The sequence below is a fragment of the Vicugna pacos genome, chromosome 12 (genome assembly GCF_048564905.1).
Source record: "Vicugna pacos chromosome 12, VicPac4, whole genome shotgun sequence".
Lineage (NCBI taxonomy): Eukaryota > Metazoa > Chordata > Mammalia > Artiodactyla > Camelidae > Vicugna > Vicugna pacos.
The window spans coordinates 32,811,243-32,832,169 of record NC_132998.1 but is presented as its reverse complement, the minus strand read 5'-3'; the positions used below and the strand labels follow the sequence as shown (position 1 = coordinate 32,832,169).

Below are 20,927 nucleotides of genomic sequence, written 5' to 3'. Positions count from 1 at the left end.
AGGGCTCAGAGTGGGGTAAGACTTGGAAATAGAAGTAGCTTTTCCAAAAGTTTTTTGAGGTTTTGATAACAAACTAGACTTAGGGACTATTTTGCTCAAGGAGTTTACCATCTGGAGAAAGTAGAGCATATATACAAATAACTAATAAAAAGTAAACAATGTGGTAAGAGTCAGAGACAGAGATTTCTTGAAAACCTCAGGCTGTTTCAAGAAGTTGAAATTCCTGGATATTTGGTTGATAGTAGAATTTGAACATTCTTATGATGAGAGGGTTTTGGGGTTTTTTTCCTACAGGTAATCTGTACCTGACTCATTTTCTTTTATTTCAAGTATTTATGTTATACAATGGAGTTTTTCTTCCCAATCTGCCCACGGTTTTTGGAAAATTCAAGTAGGTCACAATTTTAGGTCTGTTTGATTTTAAAACGTCTTCTCTAAAGAATTCAAGAATCTAGAACTCTTAGACTGTAGGCATCTATTTTGACATCAAGGTATGGGTTACTTAAGATTTGAGCCTGATGATCCTAGATTAGTGCAATATTAAAGCCTTCTGAAAGTACCCTCAGTAACACAGACATTTAAAAAATTATATTAAAAGATTTCTCTTGAATTGACATCATTGTTCTTATTATGTTCTTTATATGAAGTATTTCACATTTTTATTTGGTTGAAAAACAAATTCTAGTACATGAGCAAATAATGCCTGATTTTTCCCCCCTCTCAGCATCATTGGAAAGTAAGCAGACCATACAAACTCTGGTTTTCACCATTTAGCATAAAATATTTCTAGGATGCAGTATTGACTCTTCTGCTTTAAACAGCAGTTTGGGCCTACATTGACTTTGATGTTTGTGGCCATTATTTAAACAGCCATTTATATTCAGTACTATGATGCTTTCTGGGATTATTGAGGCATTTGTAAAGCTTTTTGCCACAACCCTAAAAGGTAACCATACTTTAGCTGTTAAACTTTGGAAGTTTATATAGTTTTTCCAGTAAATAATGCCATTACTTAAATTATTTTAAAAACTGCCTGTGAAATTTCTCTCAATTTGTTCCATGTTCTTTCAAGTAGTCTTAGTGAAATTGTCATATAGACAAAGTTGTGTCAGCAGTGATATATAGCCATAAAGTCTGACTTTCTTCATGGGTCAAAAACTGGCTACTAAAGTCACGGTATTACAAGAAGAATATTCTTTTGGGCTTCTTAAGTTCTTATATGCTTGTTTAAAGAAAATCATTTTTATTCATAACATGTATAAACCTTTATGGTAAAGTGTGAAACTTTCCTGGACTAATTTAAACTTTCAAGGATCGGTGAAAAGCCAGTACTAAATTGTATTTACAGTGGTCTAGATGAAAATATTTAGACCCAGACATTTGCTCTTTTGAATTTTTAATGCTATCACCTCTTTAGATAGGTTAACCAAAATTGCCTCTTTTAATAGTAATATCTAAAATTTGAGTTTGGGCTATTAGGTTTGTATAATTATAATTGAACTCACGAAAATGTCCTCAAATAATGAGTTGTTCTTAATTAAATTGCTAAGCCCTAATATAAGTCAACTTGAAGATGAATTTGCATGTTTATTATATGCAGTGTTATCTGCATCATAAGTGAGCATTTTTAAATTCATGTGGGAAATGATAACTGGACTTTGTTTACAGAAAGCCACAAAGAAAACTGATAAACCCAGACAAGAAGATAAAGATGATCTAGATGTAACAGAGCTCACTAATGAAGAGCTTCTGGATCAGCTTGTGAAATATGGAGTGAATCCTGGTCCTATTGTAGGTAAGTTGATAAAATTTCGTAAATGTTTTTAGGAAGCAGTACCCCAAACTGTGTTCCCTCTTGTCTAGCAGGTAGAGTTTGGATTCTAAGGGCCAGTCTGTTATTAATCATTTATATGACCAGGATCTTAGTTCCCCTAACTATAAATGAGGAAAATGAGAGAATTGAACTAGGTGATCTTCAGGATTACCTTTGTTGAGATTGTTTTGTAGTGTGCTCACATCACACTGCTTGGTGAGATATATACAGATTTTATATGATGATTGAGGACCATCTGAGGTAACATAGCTGGCCAAATTAATCCAAATCAGTAAGTTAGTGACAGACTTGTTAATATACCTCAAGTTATTCAGTTCCCAGCATAGCCTCCACCCACTTTCAGTTGTCATTAACTTATAAAAAGTCTTGTCTTGATTGGAATTTAAGAATGATAATGGTAAAAAACAAACTGAAAAGAGGAAACTTGGAACTAAATACCTTGGATTTCCATCATTTGGTTACTGTTAGTTGGTGAGTTTCAAGGCTGATTGTGCATTAATTTTGGAGTGTCTTGGCAGTAACCTCAACTCTCTCAACTTGGAAGTTGAGAAAGTTCTATTTGATCTTCTAGGTTATATAAAATTTTGAACACTGGAGATTTGGGGGTTTGTTTTTACCCAAATAAGAGTTTAGAATTTTGTTTTATTTAATGTACTGCTTCCAAATAGATGATAATAAGCCTGTTAATATAGTTACCAACCAGCATTTGATTCCCTTTTTACATTTTTCATTAAAGACACAAAAGGGAGATGCTGACACTGTATTGTGTATCATCATCCATTAACTTACATGTTGGTATACCAGTTTATTTTTCCCTCCAGCTTTATTGAGGTATAATTGACAAAAGTTGTACCTTTAAGGTATACAACTTGCTGTTTTATTATACATACGTATTATGAAATGATCTACATTATCAAGCTAATTAATATACACATCACCTCACATAGTTTTATGTGTGTCTATGTGGTGAAAGCACTGAAGATCTACCTTCTTAGTTCAAGGCTATAATACAGTACTGTTAAGTATAGCCCAAGCTGTACGTTAGATTTCTAGAACTCATTCATCTTGTATAACTGAAATTTTGTACCCATTGAACAGTGTCTCCTTGTTCCCCCTCCCCAGCTGTTCATCTTAAGACTACTTATATATAACATTCTGAAATATGTGTTGTTTCTTAAAAATATATTCATTGCTTTGTTCATCTTATGGAAATCAGGGAAAGATATACACCTAGTGTTAAAACAGAATGTAAAAGCTATTTTTGTTTTTAAATTGTCATTGATGTTGAAATGTATTACTAAATTATTTATAATCAATTTTACTTTGTTATCTAATTGAAATATAATTTCTGTTTGTAACATTTTCATAAAAGGTTTTTTTTACTGCAACATATATTTAAATATGACTTAATATCTTAAATTTACACAGTGTTATGTGTCAAATTCATTTTGTATACTTTTTTCTCTACTTTTAAAAAATGTGATTTATAGGACTTTTCCTATAATTGAATTGCCTTTTATAGGCATATTAATATCTTAGAGTTATAGGGTTTTAATCATAGTCATTCATAGGAGTACAATCTGTTTATAAAAATGATTTTTCTATAAAGGCAAGTACTATTATATATTACTAAGAAATTATACAAAGTTAAAAGCTTTCCAGTCAAAAATAGTCATACATTGCTCTTCAGTGTGTGATGTATAATAAGACCTATGTATTCCATGTTACTAAAAAAAAAAACCTGTTATAATTATGTATTAAATTAAAGTCCCAGAAAAAAAAACACATGTTTTAGAAAAGAATCCATTATATAGTATTTTTAAGCACTTGATTTTAGAAAAGGAAACAGTGAAAAGTAACATTTTAATGTTTTTAAAGATAATGTCTGAGCTGGATCTTAAATAACACAAGTACTAAGCAAGTTCTGCCTTAATACAGGAACAACCAGGAAGCTATATGAGAAAAAGCTGTTGAAACTGAGGGAACAAGGAACAGAATCTAGATCTTCCACTCCTTTGCCAACAATTTCTTCTTCAGTGGAAAATACAAGACAGAATGGAAGTAATGACTCTGACAGATACAGTGACAATGAAGAAGGTAAAATTTTAATGATGTTATTAATAAAGCATATAGTCAAAAATCAAAATTTTTCAGACTCATAAGATACAAGTAACCATGAAGATAAAATTTTCAATATTACCAAGATATATGTAAATTTTGTTCACATCATTAAAGTAGTCCTCTAAGTAATTTGATTTAAATACCTTCTGTTGAGAATTCTAAGAAACAAATGTCAAATTTTTTTGTTACCTAAATTGCCAGGTTATCTTTATCTTTTTTACTGCAAATCTCATTTTTCTAAGAGAATAAAGTATTACAAATAGAGACAAAGTTTCCCCACTTACCTCTTTCCAAGTATCATCTCCACAGAAGCAAACAGTACCATTATTTTGATGCTTAGCTATCCAGCCTGTTTTTAAATACTTTTTCATATGCATCTGCCTAATACATTGTATTGTATTGTACTTTAAAAAATCTGTGTAAGTGATTTCATGCTAAATTTGCTTTCTTTATTCTGTAATATTAAGATCTCTTATTACATATGTCTGATTTATTTATCATAATTATATATAATAGTATTTACATATGACATGTTTTCTCTGTTTTCTCTTGGTAAGCATTTAAATTTAATTTTATAGTTTTTGCTAGATGATGTGATTTCAAGACAGCTTTCTAGCAAATATTTTGACATTTTTAGACTATTTTAAGAAAATTTGGCCATGGTATATAAATATTTTTGAGACTAGTACATGAAATTAATGACCTTTTAAAATTTATTATTTATAAGAACAACTTGGTGCTTATAAACTTTTAATTCCTATGACTTCTTTGTTAATTTCATGACTATTTAATGACTCAAATTGCTTATATCTCCATGAGCACTGCCTGCCAGGGCACAGTCTGTCAAATTGGTTGTTCAGAGTATGAAATATAGTCTTTTCCTTCGACAGCACTATGTTAGCAAAGAGGCAAAGAATAAAGTCAGCTTAAACACAAGTAATGCTTAAACTTCCTGCCTCTTTTGCCTCTACAGGAAAGAAGAAAGAACACAAGAAAGTGAAGTCCACTAGGGATTTTGTTCCTTTTTCTGAACTTCCAACTACTCCCTCTGGTGGATTTTTTCAGGATATTTCTTTTCCTGAAATCTCCACCCGTCCTCCTTTGGGCAGGACTGAACAACAGGCAGCTAAGAAAGTACATACTTCTAAGGGAGACCCACCTAGGGAACCTCTTATTGCCACAACCTTGCCTGGCAGGGAACAGTTGCAGAAATTAGCCTCTGGAGGGAATTTGTTTATTTCCTCCAAGTCTAGCCATAATAGATGTTTAGAGAAAAGTTCTTCGACATCTTCTCAGCATGAACTCGCTGCCATGTTGGTCTCTGCTGCAGCTTCTCCTTCACTGATTAAAGAAACCACCAGTGCTTGCTATAAAGACATAGTAGAAAATATTTACTGTGGAGAGAAAAGTGGAATTCAACCATTAAGTACTGAGAGGCCCCATGTTTCAGGTCAGTCGATTCTCTCCAGTGAAAGGAAAGCACTAGAAGAGTCTGAGAGATCACACATAATTTCTCCACCGCTTGCTCAGGCAATCAGAGATTATATCAATTCTCTGTTGGCCCAGGGTGGAGTAGGTAGTTTGCCTGGGACTTCTAACTCTACACCCCTGCTGGATGTAGAAAATACACGGAAGAGAATTGATCAGTCTGATTTTCGAGAAACTGAATCCCTGTCTCCTCCACGAAAATTACCTAGAATCAGTGAAAAGTCAGTAGAGGGAAAGGATTCAGGTTCCTATGTGGCATTTCAAAATATTCCTGGATCTGAAGTGATGTCTTCTTTCGCAAAAACTGTTGTCTCTCATTCACTCACTACCTTAGGCATAGAAATGTCTATGCAATCTCAGCATGATAAAATAGATGCTCCCGAACTGTCTTTTCCCTTCCATGAATCTATTTTAAAAGTGATTGAAGAGGAGTGGCAGCAAATCGACAAGCAGCTGCCTTCATTGGCATGCAAGTATCCAATTTCTTCCAGAGAGGCAACAAGGATATTATCAGTTCCAAAAGTAGATGATGAAATCCTGGGGCTTATTACTGATACCTCTCCACCAACAGGTATTCAGGCAGTTTCCAACGAGTCCTGTGATAAACAGTTGGACTTAGCACTTTGTAGAACATATGAAGCTGCAGCATCAGCATTGCAGGTTGCAACCCATACTGCCTTTGTAGTTCGGGCTATGCAGGCAGACATTAGCCAGGCTGCGCAAATTCTTAGCTCAGAACCTAGTCGAACGCACCAGGCACTTGGGATGCTGAGCAAAACATATGATGCAGCCTCATTTCTTTGTGAAGCTGCCTTTGATGAAGTAAAGATGGCTGCACATACTATGGGATCTTCTACTTTAGGTCGCCGGTATCTCTGGCTAAAGGATTGCAAAATTAATCCAGCTTCTAAGAATAAGCTGGCTGTTGTTCCATTTAAAGGTGGAATGTTACTTGGAAGAGAAGCATTGAAAATAATTAAAAAGCGTGGAAATAAACACTAATAAAGTTAACAATAAAGACATCTATCTTATCTTTGATATGGGGAACTTGGCAGCTTAAGGTCTTTTTAGTTTCCAGAATAGGCTGGTATCAAAGTATCAAGCTTCTGCCTGTTAACTTGCAGTATAAATTGCCTCCATATAACTGCCTTTTTTTAAAGTTGCACAGACAGAAAGCCTGATAACGAACAACTTAAAGCTTTTCTTGACCATTTTTTCCCTCAAATAGTTGTCTTTCCTATTTTAAGATTTTACAATTCTTCAAAACTAAGAAAATTCCATTAACTAGATTATAAGTAGAATCGTCACAGTTTTAAATAACTTTTACTGAATAACTTTTTACTTTCCAGAACATGCCTACATATTTTCTCTTATATTGTCACTTGTGTTTTTTACTTAGTTTATAGTATCATTCATAATATTCACAATCAGTGCAACTCAGAGTGCCAGTCTGTAATATTACTGATCCACAGACAAGATAAGCAATACACTAGAATTATAATCTAGAGATTCTTTTTTAGATCAATCAATGACAGGGTTTATTTTTGTGGTAAAATTTTATTGATAGAGGAAAATAGGGTGCTAGTTTATATTCTGGTGCAAACGCCTTGTTTCTTCATGGACTGGTAGTGAACAGTTCATGGACCACACTGAGAAACACTGCTGTAGACCAAGTGTTCTGGGATGGTTCATTCTCACCATCACTGTAGTTTGTCAGATAAACTAGATACTGGGAAAAGATGGGACTTTTTTTTTTAATAGCACTTTTAACGTATGTTGTAATTCTTGGATGATTAGACAATCTAAAATTCTGAAAGCAAATTTACTTTTTTAAGTCATAAGAAATCATACTATGTCCTAGTTTCTTTGTGTCTCTATAAAGCAATATATCATTCTCTGTTTTCATTTTCTATGATTGTAAGATGAGAGTCTTAACTAGAGAGGCATTTGATAATTGAATTTCTTTGTATTTTTATGGAAAACAGTAATATTAAGTATAAGCAAAATATAGTCCCTTGGGTACTTCTAGTCATTACTATATTCTTAGACTCTACGTGTCCATCTTTGCAGCTTTCTGGGAGTAATTTTATTTGTTATTTGTCTTCTGAAATGTACATGTATACATGTACCTAAGTGCTATGTGATTTTTTTTTTAATGTATTACTGTAGACTGCTTCTGCAATTTCAATAAAGTTGTTAAATTTGAACAGTTTTGTGTGGTCTCCACAAACATGTTGTGTGTGTGTTTTATTCTTGGAGTTGTAACAGTTAGGTATTTGTGGATGAATATCCCTTTTCCATTTCATCTTAGAAACACACTTAACATTCCAGTGGTATAGTTGAAAATATTCAAAGTATTATGTGACTTTTCTTCTATTTGAGGACCATGTGTTTATTGGCTACTAGAATTTGTAAGAGGAATTAGTCTGTAACTAGATGCTTATTTGTTTAATCAATTTCTGCCCAACTATTTTTGGGTTCTTTACTTTGTGCTTTCTAATTATTAGATTCTGAGTTAACAGACATAAGGTTTTATAATGCTTAAGGATTGTCCCACAGATATATTAATAGACCCATTCAAAGAAGTATTGGGAAGTTGAGGGTGGAGTTGATGCCTTAATCTTAAAGATTGAACTATTTGAACTAACATGGTAAAAATCACTATTCATCTTTGGGAACCTTGCAAGTATACTAGAGAGACTAGTACTAGACTAAACTGTTAGCAAGACATAGCTGTCCTGACTACTTTTTAGCATGACTGTATTGAATTCATGCAAAACTAAGGTTCTGTTTAAGAATTAACTCCATTTCTGTCCCTGGTAAGAAAGTAATCTAACTGAACTTTTTGATAATGGAGAAGTTTTAGAAGTGACAACTGACATTAATTTTGCTGTACTATGATAAATGGCTTTCACAAAAATGTGGAAGCTAAAAGTTTTATTAGTCTCTTGAAAAATCTAGCCCTTCAAATGGTGATAAAATCAAGACTAGGAGAATGGGATATTGAAGCCTACAAAAAGATACACACACACACATATATATATATATATATATATATATATATATATTATTATGTATATGTGTGTGTGTATTTGAGTCATGGTAATAGCCATCATGGTTACATGCTAAGTAATATATATGCACAGGCTTCTGTTCAGAGAAATACTACCTTATTGGGAAAAGGAGAAGTGATGTGCGATTGGTTGTACTTTTCTGTGAACAAGTTTCCTCCTTACCTCTTCAGTTGTACCCAGGGTTTTTATGATCACCAAAAAAAGTGGAGAGACTAAAGCTGTACTTGTGTATATTGTCATTGCACTTATTTATTATTAGAAGCTTGATACCATAAGGTGGTTTTTCACTCTTAAAATAGCTTTTTCCCTTCCATATTCTAAATTTTAATAACTAACCTTTGTTTATATAGTAATAATGCACTGTGTGGACAAAAGAATGGTAACAACTGTGTATTTTAATGTTCTTTTCCCACATGTAACATCTAAACTGTGGGAGCAGTTTGAATTCACCCTGTATTTCAGACTATTAGTCTCAGAAAAAAAGGAGAAGAAATATGAAAAAATAGTGATCAGATTAAGGAGCGGGGGAGATAAACAAAATTGAGTAAAATAAGAATGCAGAAGGAAAAGTTTTTAAAGACAGAAATTGCAGTTAACTAGTTCTGATCTCTTGAGGTAAAACTAGTAGACAGACTTATCTTACATATTACTGTGCCTAGAAACCAGGGTTCCAGAGTAATGTTGGGATTACATTATGGTTTACTGCGTACTACAAAGAGTAATGATTTCTCCGGTATTGTTTCTAGACTCTAAAATAGAGCTCAAGCTTGAGAAGAGAGAACCACTAAAGGGCAGAGCAAAGACTCCGGTAACACTCAAGCAAAGAAGAGTTGAGCACAATCAGGTATCTTTAGCCTTGTGGTTGCTGTATTTGGGTATAAGTAATCTCTTGACAACACTAATTTGCCTGTGTCTTTGCCTTTGGTTAATGGTTGATACTCAAATTCCAGTACACTCAAAAGTGTTCATTCCATTGTTCATTAAATGGCACTAGAAATCTAAACTTTGTGTGTTTTGTCAGTGCTGTAGCCTGTGCTTACTGCAAAAGCAAATGTTTAATAAATGCCTCGTTTGTGTTTGATTCTGTGCTAAGCATGGTTCAGAGCCAGTCATACTGCTTTTTAAGAGAAATATTTAAAAAGTGGAAATGCTGAAGCAATTCTGATACAATTTTTTAAAAAGCAGGGGAAGTGTTTTACATTGTGTCTTTATCTCTAGATTTTTGATTTTGCTTTTACTTTTCACTTATCTTAAATTCTGTGGCTTTCCCCTCAACTCCAAAGCTAGTCTGGTCCTAAGACCAAATTTTTCTTTCCTTATTCTAGATGAAATTTTACCTTTGTTATTGTGGATGAGGCAAGATTCAGTTTTCCAAAAGGGAAATGTAAGCAACTAAGAAAAAAATAAGCACAGGAATAAATAAGCTCAGTTTATAGAGAACAGATTATTGACTAATATAGCATTAATTTGGCTGATGACACTTTACAAGTCAGCTGTCCCTAAGGTTGTTTTCTTTATCCTTTTCTGTCTAGCTAGATTTGTCTAGTTGGCTGTTTATCTTTTCCATCTTCTCTCTGTCATTTTAAAGTCACACATCCTCAGTGGAAATGTTCTTGATTTCTTAAGCCATGTCTCTCTCTTGGATTGATGTAGTTAAGCTGAATTTCAGAACTGTGTTAGAAATGAGCTTCATGACTATATGGAGAATGTATAGAGCTTTGAGTGAAAAGATTTTGTTTAATACTGAACAAAAGATTGGAATAACGTACTTTGTTGTCATTTTGTCTAGTACTGTTAGGGAGGAGCTGCAGGGGCATGCTGAAGAATAAAGAAATAACAGCAAGAGGAACAAGGAAAGTCCAGTGAAGGACACTGAAATAGACAAGCATGGAGAATTTGGGTCTAGTTTATGAAGGCAGGATGATACAGTGCTAGCAAGAATGTATTGACTCGACAAATAATAGGTTAAAAAAGAGAGAGGGAGGATGGTATTTAAGATGGTTTAAGGGGTAACTTTTTGACTTGGAATCTAAAGGATAGTCAAAGGAAATTAGATTTAGATGACAGGCAGGATTAGACAATGGCCTTATTATACAAAATTTAAATCATACAGAAAAATAGTGGGAAGAGTTTAATGACCCTTCAGTCACAGAACCTCAACAGTTCAACATTTTACCAGTTTGGTTTCATCTTCACCTGCACCCTCCAACTTTTTAAATTCCTTTGGTTTTTTTGTTTGTTGCTGGAGTATGTTAAATCTCTGACATATTGTTTCACACATTAAAATGTCATTATTTCAGTATATATCTCTAAAAGATAGGAGCTTTTTATTTACATATATATTAGATATGAAGCATTAATGATTTTATTAGGTGTGATAGTGGCATTATGCATATGTGTATAATAATTCTTTCATATCTATTTTCAAATTCCTCCAATTTCAGAAATGTCTCTTTTATGATTGAATTATTAAAGCAGGTTTCAAACAAGCTTTACATATCATTTGGTGTTTTTGTTTTGTCTTTTTAAGTCTGTAACTATTTCCCCTCCCTCCATTTATTTGGTAAACCAGGTTAGTTCTCTATAGAATTTCTCACATTCTGGACTTAGCAGATTGCTTCTTAATGTCATTTAATTTGCCCTTCTGTACCCTACATTTCCTATAAACTGGAAGTTAGACCTATAATGGGGCTGTGCAATAGATCTTTCTGTGATGACAGAACTGTTTTTTATCTGCTGTTCATTATAGTAACCACTGGCCAGCCACACATGGCTATTGAATATTTGGAATGTGACTTGTGTGGCTGAAAAACTAAGATTTTAATTTAATTTTAATTTTAATAGCCACATGTGGCTAGTAGCTACGACTTTGCACAGCACAGATCTAGAGGGTTGTTTAGATTTGGGTTCAGTTACTTTGACAAGACAAGAATATTTCATAAATGGTGTTGTGGCTGTCACATTGCATCATTTTAGAGGCGTATGATGTCTTTGATGATGGGAAGATTAATTAGTAATCGGTTCAGATGTTGAAAGCCTGATTCTTCCATTATAAAGTTACACATCACCCTTTTATTTAATCGTTATGACAACAATTTTTTTTTAATTTCGTGGGGGGGGGCGGTAATTAGGTTTATTTATTTATTTTAATGGAGGTACTGGGGATAGAACCTAGGACCCCGTGCCTACTAAACACGCATTCTTTATCCTCCACCCCCATGATTATTGCCTAGATCCATTATTTCATTTGAAATTATAAAATGGTGGTTTTTCTCATTCCTTTACATCTATAACTGGAATTCTTTTATAAAGAACTTTCCTTCGTGAATTGCTTAGTTATCTTGAAATAAAATTCATATAGGAGAGCCAGGATAAATTCTTCCTTTTTGCCTTTTATTTGCCAGTTTCCAAATTAAAGTGTCCTAGTCACTTTGAAAGATGATCAGTAAAATCTTTTTACTAGCATTTTTTTTATATTTGATTTATGATCAACTGCAATCATTACTCTTTTTGCATTCAAATTGTGCCATCTTTAGCCACTGGGAATTATTCTGTTGGTTCCTCTATCCTTTTATTGACCCCATTTGTCTTTGATACTTTCTTATTTTCTGGTAAGATATCCTAGACTCATGTTTATTTTCTGCCCCTTATCAAATCAGCCATTTTTCCAAGAAACCCTAATTCTTTTAATAGAAAATATTATTTGGAGAATGCCTACAGTCTGGATGCTAGGGTGTTCATTCCTACCATGTTGTCATTGTTCTAGGTTTTTCCAGGAGATAGAGCTAAGAGTACGTATTTTTCAGAAAGAGAAAAATGTCATGAATTCCTCAAATGTATGAATGCAGGCTATCTAACTTAAGGTGTTACACTTGTACCTCTTCTCTTATGCTGTCTTGGTTCTTAAAATAATATTGTTACTTATGTAGTTTTCTCTGTGTATATATGTCCCTAAATAATACAGTATTACTACTATCAATAAAGCTACTAATTGCAGTTTCAGATTTTGGGGGGCAGTTTTTCTTCAGGATATAAAATCAAAATACTGTGCTTAAAAAGTCACATGAAAGAATTTTTTCTTTTTGTTTCATATTTATTTTAAAATTGTTGAAGATACACGTGTGGTTTTATTTACGCAAAATAAGATAAGAGTCAGAAATCTGGCTTCTGTCTTCTATCCATAGGTGGTTTTTTTTCTTTTTTTATATTTTTAATGCATTTTTTTAAATGCATAGATTTATATATTTACTTATGCTCCCCTCCTTATATTAAAGACAGGCTTCTGTCTTTGTGTTTTTACTCTAAACATATACCCTAGATATCACTCTATATCCAAATATAGTATAGCCGTCTTCCTCCTTGCTTTGTACCACAGCATGATTGCATTTTATGGATGTACTGTAATTTATTCAGCCACTTTCCTTTTGGTGCGTATCTGGATTGTTTTCAGTTATGTGCTGTTCTGAATAATGCAAAGATGAACCAACAAACAGCCTTTTACATGTGTCATTTCATATTTTAGACACTTTATCTTTGGGAAGTCTAGAAGTGAAATTAGGTAATTTTCCTAAATGCTACCAGATTCCCCTGGATGACAGCTGAAGCATTTTGCATTCTCACAAGTCATGTATGAGAGTATCTTTCTGTAATAAAGGAATATGATGCTTTTTTTTAAACTTAATATAAATAACCATATTGGTCATGTTTTACCTAAACTGATAGTTTGATAGTTCTTCAAAGTAAGGTGGCTTTTAAGTATCTTGACTATTTCTTTTTAACCTAGTTTTGTGTAAATTTTTTGTTTAAAGCTTATATTTTTACAGACTGGGATTTATAGCCTCCTATATAACCCAGTTCCTGCATTCTCATGTGCCTCAACTGCTAATATCTTCTGAATAACTTTTTACCTGATAGGTTTCTTTTGTTTCTTCCTCCTGTTGTCTCCCTGATAAATTGAGGACTTTCTATAGAACATCTGAAAATAGATGACACTGCAATTCTTACTTGGGCCACAGAGCACATAGCAACCACATTAACTACAAATTTTACATAGCAGTGGGTTTCTTTTCAATCAGTAATTGTTTGGTCCATCTTACTAAGCAGTTACAACACTGAATTACAGTTTTGTTATTTTTTTATTTACATTTCCTTCTCAAAGTCACTTGTGTACAGTATTCTGGTAGAGAAAATTTTTTTTAATCTTCAGGATATCTTTTCTGGTTGTGTGAAAGATAGTCTATTAGTTTTCTGTGACAATGATTAATTCTGAATTAGACAGATAATGATAGTCAAGAAGTAAGAAAATTGGTTGATAGTCCTCAACCAAAGAATTTAATAAACCTGAACAAAAGAAAGCATAAGTGTCCTTCCTACCCCTGTTCCCAGCCATTCCCACAGGCAACCAGAGTTTCTTGTGTTTTCCTCCACAGAAGAAAATAAAGAATCTTTAAATGGAACTTGGCCTTTAACGTCAAAGATAACAAGTTAAAATGTAAACTTTTTTTTGTATTAACCATAATAGTTTCAATAGATGTTTGGTAAAATTTTTGATGGAGAGGTTATTTCAGTTATTTATTAAGAATAAAACATAACAAATGGAAAGTCCTGGAATTTGGTAGATAACCAATTTTAAGGTAAAAGTATTTCTCTTCTACCCCCTTACTTACCTTCATGGACATAGATAAAATATCTAGTGTTTATATTACATTAGTTGCATAACTGATAACTTTATTAGCGCTTTAAAGTAATGTTTTTAATTCTTTAAACAGTTTTAAAATACTGAGTATACATTGTTAATGCCATATAGACTGTCAAACTAGAATATTGTAAAAATACTCTCACATTATTTTTATTGACACTGAACAATTGATTAAAAAAGAGGAAGCAGTGTTGTGAAAGTAGTTTTAAAAAGTACTTGGCTTTGAGATGCATCATAAGTTAGTTATATTGTCTTAAACCAGTTGTTCTCAACCCTGGCTGCACATTAGAATCCCCTTAGGAGCTACAAAATTTATGCCCAGGCCCTTCTGGAAGAGATTCTGACTTAACTGGTCTAAGGTGGGGTTGGGGGTATCTGGTATTTTTAAAAAGCTTCCCATATGATACTGTGCCACCAGGATTGAGAACCTCAGATTAAAATTATTGTTCCTTTCTATTCAGATAATCAGGAATTTAATTATTATATTAGTAAGCATCTATTATATATGTGTGTGATTTGTTTACAAATTTGTCTTTTGACTAACATTGAGTATTCATTCAGGAAGTTTGTCTTAACTGATAGCAGAGATTCTGATTGTGAGTCAAAGGGGAAGCTCTTAAAAGGTCAATCCCAAATATAGGTAGATACAAAATCAGATGTTTGAGACTATGTCTGTACCTTATGGGGGTTGGTAGTATTGCTTCCAGCCAAATTAGCATATGTATTGGGTGATTGCTCTTGTCCTGAGATAAGAGTCTTTAAAATTAATAGACACTGACATGGATATAAAAACATCAGCTATCTAGATAAAATATCAGTTGAAAGTAAAAGTGACAGTATAAGCATACTCTAGTATAAGGAATCATTGACGGATGTCCTCTAATTAAAAGAATTTGAAATCATCATCTGGTAATAGTGATTTCAAAGTTTGAATAACTTGATACTTGGAATTTAGAATCTCAGGCTTCTCAGGCCTAACTGTAGAGCTACTGAATCAGAATTTGCATTTTAACAAAGGCTTCAGGTGATTGACATGCACTTTACAGTTTGAGAAGCCCTTTTTTAATGAGGAAAAATCAGTTGGCTTTTCAGGGAGAAATAAATCTGGAACTGGAAGGGAACAGTGTTCGCTTCTATTTTCTTTCTGTAGTGAGGAGTGAGTAGCACTGAGGCTTGGCAGTGACATTTTAGTCTTGCCTGTGCATGAAAGAGATGACCATTACGTTTTTGATGCTGCTCAATTTTATCTAAGATGCGTTTGACACCTGGGAATTTTTAAGTTGAGATAGTTGTTATGGATTATAATTGAAACTGATTCTATTTAAATAATCCTAACCATATGAGAAGAATAAGGAAACTGATTTGTTATATATAACAAATGACTTCCTTACAAGTCATGATCAGCCTGTTTTTTTGTTTAAGACAGCTATGATACTAGAGTGAGATAGCAAAGTACAAGTCACAAAAGAAGCCAGTGATAAACTGATGTGCTTCCCAGCTCCCCTCACTTGTAATAAGTGAGCTATGATTGGACTGTAGTGTATTTTACCATACTTGAAGTGTTTTCAGATGCCTACATATCTGTTCAATCTACATTTCGAAATATTTTGAGGGCGTAGCATTATTTGCAAATGCTGGCATTTGGAAACTTTTCGTGGCTTCTCAGTGTGCTATTATGGCCATTATTAAGGTGTTTGATGTTAGAATATGACTTATTAATGTGTCGATGCTTGAATAGAGCTATTCTCAAGCTGGAATAACTGAGACTGAATGGACAAGTGGATCTTCAAAAGGCGGACCTCTGCAGGCATTAACTAGGGAATCTCCAAGAGGGTCGAGAAGAACTCCGAGGAAAAGGGTGATGCAAGGCTTATTGCTTAGAATTGGGTTTTCAGATTGGTAGGGATTTAGTGATTATTTTATATTTATTGTTTTTGTTTTGTTTTGTTTTCAAACTAACAGGTGGAAACTTCAGAACATTTTCGTATAGATGGTGCAATAATTTCAGAGAGTACTCCCATAGCTGAAACTATAATGGCTTCAAGCAACGAAACCTTAGTAAATATGTTTCATAAACTATACAAGTGGTATTCTTTGTAAATTGTCCTTTAATTAGAATTGGGGAGGTGGTAAATTCTTGCAAACCTCAGACTTACATGTTTTAAACATTTTAAATTCATTTTCCCCATATAATTCTGAGTTTTAGAATTTTTCAGTATAGCCACTTTACTATATATATAATTCATTGTTCAAGAATTCTTAGTAATATAAGGATACTTTTCTGCTAATATATTTAAAGAATAATAAGGCTTTCTTCACATGTGAAGCACAGAATATATTATTTCTAGGTTCTGTTTCCTAAATTTTTATTAAGAGAACATTTCAAATATTACAGAAATCAAATATCTTTTTTTCTTTTCTTTTAACATGTCTGTTATGTTTGGATAATTCTGAGTCTGAATAATTTGAATCTTGGCAGGTTGTCAATAGGGTGACTGGAAATTTCAAGCATGCAGCTCCTATTCTGCCAATCACTGAATTCTCAGACATACCCAGAAGAACACCAAAGAAACCATTGACAAGAGCTGAAGTAAATGAATAAAATTTAGATCGATGCTATCATTGATCTTTTAATGAGGAAATATTTGTATTTTGTTTTTTGGAGTGGGAGGGAGCAGAGCTTTCTTTATTGGGCAGTATGTGTGTTTATATGTATGTATATATTATTTTAAAAGCACACTTCTATTAGTGACAGTGGAAAGAAACTAATATAGTGTGACATGCTAATACTGTCCTCTTGCTACTATGTGCCTCTTTAAGTTCCAGTTTTCAAGGGAGTGGTCATTTGTGTGCTAATAATATGTTCTCTTTGTTATGGATGTGAGATGAAAGTGTTACTGGGCTGTGGGGGAAGCTGTACTATCTTTCACTGAGAGTTCAGATAATGGGGCTTTAAAGTGACTTTGTATGATAATTGAATTGATTAACTCCTATACAATGAAGCTTTAAAGTATTAACTGCATGATACATTATAATATTACTGAATCTTTAGCAAAGATTATTTTGATCTGGGTATAAAGGTAATTTAGCAAAACAATCAGGTTGTTTTAAAAATTTGTGTTTTTAGTTGAGATTGAATTAACTTTGTAGTTTAAAACATATACTAAAAATTGCTAAAAGATACATCTTAATTTGATGTCTTCTATATTTGATCATTTATTTTATTACAAAATTCTTAACAGAGGAAGAAATAATGTACCTTTAATGTTAAATGTTAATGAAGAGTATTGAAGGGAACTTACACCACTATATTAGCAGTACTGAATTTTGTTTTATTTTTTAACTTATTTGAATGTGTGATAGTCCTTGTTCCCTCATCCCCATTACATTAACATATTTCTACATTGAGGAAATTTGAAGACAGCCTTGGAAATGTATGGATAATTAAGTGATAATGAAGTTAGAAATGGCAGTTGTAAAAGTTGGATAGACTTAAGTGCGTTCTGTTCTCTGAAACTTCTGTTTAGAATTATGCTTTAATTATTGCACATTTACACTAATTTTTAACTTATGGTTGTTTCTTATTAGGTGGGAGAAAAAGCAGAGGAAAGAAGAGTAGAAAGGGATATTCTTAAGGAAATGTTTCCCTTTGAAGCATCTACACCAACAGGAATTAGGTATTTAGATACATTGAAACAAGTATTAGTGTATTCTCTTAGTATTAGGGTGTTTTACTCATTCATTCATTCATTCCCACCTTTATTGAGGTGTATTTGACATGCAAAAATTGTATATACTTAGGGTGTACAACATGATTTTATGTATGTATATGTACACACACACAGGAATTTTAATTTTTAATTCTTCACAAAATTATTGTACCTCTAGTCTCAGAATTAAATCGTTCTTTTGGGAACACTTTAATTCTTCTAACTAGTTCATATTCTTGAAAGTTGAACCAGTTTCAAAATTAACCTTGTTAAGCTGAAGGATTGTAAACAAATATTTACCTAGTATTTAATTCTTACTTTTAAATTTAAACTGAAAGCCAGTAAGAAGGAAATCATTTTTATTCCTGGGTTTCTCTTTTCTAATTGAAAAGACTGCTTTTAGATATTTGTTGAATTGTTTCCTGACTAAAGGCATCACAACCAAACTACCTTATTTTTTCCTCTTATTTCCTAAGTGTGTTAGCCTTAAAAAGCCTTTCACAAGGCAGATTCAGAGAGTATTTTATCAATATTCTGAATAATATTTTCTAATAAAAGATATGCACCTAATTTTTTAAATGAAAAATGGATAAAAGTTTTAAATAGTTGACTGACCTCACTGTTTTTATTATATGACAGTTTTTCTACCATTACTTCAAGAAATATGTTTAGAATTAGGAGTGGTAATGACATTTTATATTATTTATCTAAACCATGATTTTATCTGATATTTTCCTCTTTCTCCTTTCACTCCCAACAGTGCTAGTTGCCGCAGACCAATCAAAGGGGCAGCGGGACGGCCATTAGAACTCAGTGATTTCAGGATGGAGGAATCTTTTTCATCTAAATATATTCCTAAGTATGTACCCTTGGCAGATGTCAAGTCAGAAAAGACAAAAAAGGGACGCTCCATTCCCATGTGGATAAAAATTTTGCTCTTTGTTGTTGTGGCCACTTTTTTGTTTTTGGTCTATCAAGCTATGGAAACCAACCAAGGAAATCCGTTCTATAAGTTTGTTAATAATGAGTCTAAAAAAGCCAATGAATGATATCTCTGGCACTTTCAACTTGGTCTCCTATTTTTAATAACTATTAAAAAAACATTTGTGTATACTTGTTGACTCAAGAACAAAAAATAATGTGATTTCACCTCAGTAAATGTATTTCATTGAAAAGCAAACAAGAAATATAAATGGACTTCATGTAACATTTTGGACTTTGGACTAGTAGGAGATCACTTCGTGCCATACGAATAATCTTTTTTAGCTCTGGAACTTTTTTGTAGGCTTTATTTTTTTAATGTGGACATATTTCTTTTTTGAGAAAAGTGTATATTGTTTTTGTGTATTTGGGAAACAAGAAGGGCAAACGTGGTAGTATAACGTGAAGCTACACACTTAAATACTTTGAATTCTTACAGAAAAGATTTTAAGTATTCTCTGCTGAATAAAAACTAGAGATATGTGAAACATGAAATTCCGTAAGAGAAAAAGTAACTTGGCTTGTACTTTTGTAACTGCAGCAAAGTTTGATGGTGTTTATGGGGAAAAGTACAGCGATAATCTCTTCTGTAACTTTTATTAATAGTAATGTTATTGTTGTAGCCCTATTGTACTCTTTTTAAAAGATTTCTAGTATCATGAATGTCCTACTTCAGTAAGACCCATTTAAATGCAGTTGATTTTTAGCAGGGATCTTTCAGTGCAACTTATATATGTTTTAGAAAACTGTTAGCTGGCTGTACATGTTTTTAAAAGCTGTTAAGCTAGCTGTAAGTCTGTAATTGGAAACTTGTACTTTTTATTTACAGCAAACATTTATTCTATCAATCCAATTTGTTACCAAAATATTTTTAGATAAATAAGTGTGTGTGTGTGCGCACGCATGTGCGTGCACTTGTGTGTGTGTGTGTGCGCGTGCACATGCATACTTAGAAGTTAGAAATTTTAAACATCAGTCTTAGGTCCCATTTGGACTCATTACTGAATTATCTTCTGTTACTGAAAAATTTTGCCAAGTGTTTCCCAACATAATTTGATTTGAAAGTGCAAAAACTATTTGCTTTTAAATTACATAGTATAAACTTGTCTTGGATGCACAGTAGTTAATACATAAATTTACAGACTCTGAAATTGAGGTGGGCATTATAATTTTTGTTTACTCTTGAAATGGTTAACTCTTTGGTTGATTTATTTTTTTAGCTAAAACTTACCTCATGTATAACAATAGATAATTGAAATTTCAGTAGAATCAAGTAAAACAAAAATTTTGAACTTACTCATTTGAGTTTTAACTTTACAGTCATTCACCATAAAGTACATTAAAAATGTAAGTTATTTTTAAATATCATCTGAAATAAAAAGATACTTTTTAAACAGGAAAAAGCTGAAAATGTATATTTAAATCAGCATACAGTTTTGACTTTAATCAGCCCTCACCTGATCTGTAGCTTTTAAATATTTTGTAGATATTTTTCACTCACTTAGCAATTGACCAGAAACATTTGTAGGTCTGGTCGCTGCAAACGCAGTGGGAAACTTACTCCTAGATCAGAAATGCTTGCCTCTCTGAGTAAAAGTGTTTCTTTGAGATGAGCCACAGAGGGGGCACGTTTTACTCAACTTTGCCTCAACAGTAATAGCTATCTACTTTTACTTTGCTTTTAAACTTTGTTTACCATATTGTTCTCAATCTTTTGCTTATAATTTTAAATTGTGGGAGGCTGCATTTAGTGTTCAGAAATGTGGAATGATAAATCAGATGTAATATGTATGTGAGATCAATTTTCTAATAGGAAAGCTATGGTCCAAAATAGCCAAGTAGAACCAGGTAAAAACATGTAGTCTTTTTTTTTTTTTTAATGCGTAGTTGGTCTTTTGTCTGTGTTTGTTTTACTCCACTAGAATAAATGTGTCCTTGATGTAAATGCAAAGCATTTCTTCCTGATTAAGATTGTAGATGTAGGCTTTATAATTCAATAATAAAATAGTAATTAACCTCTA

General features: G+C 32.8%; 1 protein-coding gene across 5 annotated transcripts in view; it reads left to right on the top strand.

Annotated features, from left to right (window-relative positions):
* Nucleotides 1-20,927, top strand: part of TMPO (thymopoietin) — a 25,478-nt gene extending 4,551 nt beyond the window's left edge. The window contains exons 2-9 of one of the 5 annotated variants that reach the window (XM_072973220.1): nucleotides 1,669-1,795; nucleotides 3,773-3,931; nucleotides 9,264-9,361; nucleotides 15,954-16,073; nucleotides 16,178-16,273; nucleotides 16,695-16,805; nucleotides 17,804-17,892; nucleotides 18,686-20,927. In XM_072973220.1, coding sequence (XP_072829321.1) covers nucleotides 1,669-1,795; nucleotides 3,773-3,931; nucleotides 9,264-9,361; nucleotides 15,954-16,073; nucleotides 16,178-16,273; nucleotides 16,695-16,805; nucleotides 17,804-17,892; nucleotides 18,686-18,974 — 1,089 coding nt within the window. In that variant the 3' untranslated portion in view covers nucleotides 18,975-20,927. Of the gene's footprint in view, nucleotides 1-1,668; nucleotides 1,796-3,772; nucleotides 3,932-4,928; nucleotides 7,651-9,263; nucleotides 9,362-15,953; nucleotides 16,074-16,177; nucleotides 16,274-16,694; nucleotides 16,806-17,803; nucleotides 17,893-18,685 lie in introns of those variants that run through there. The other 4 variants (XM_072973221.1, XM_072973222.1, XM_072973223.1 and 1 more) reach the window with 4 other exon arrangements.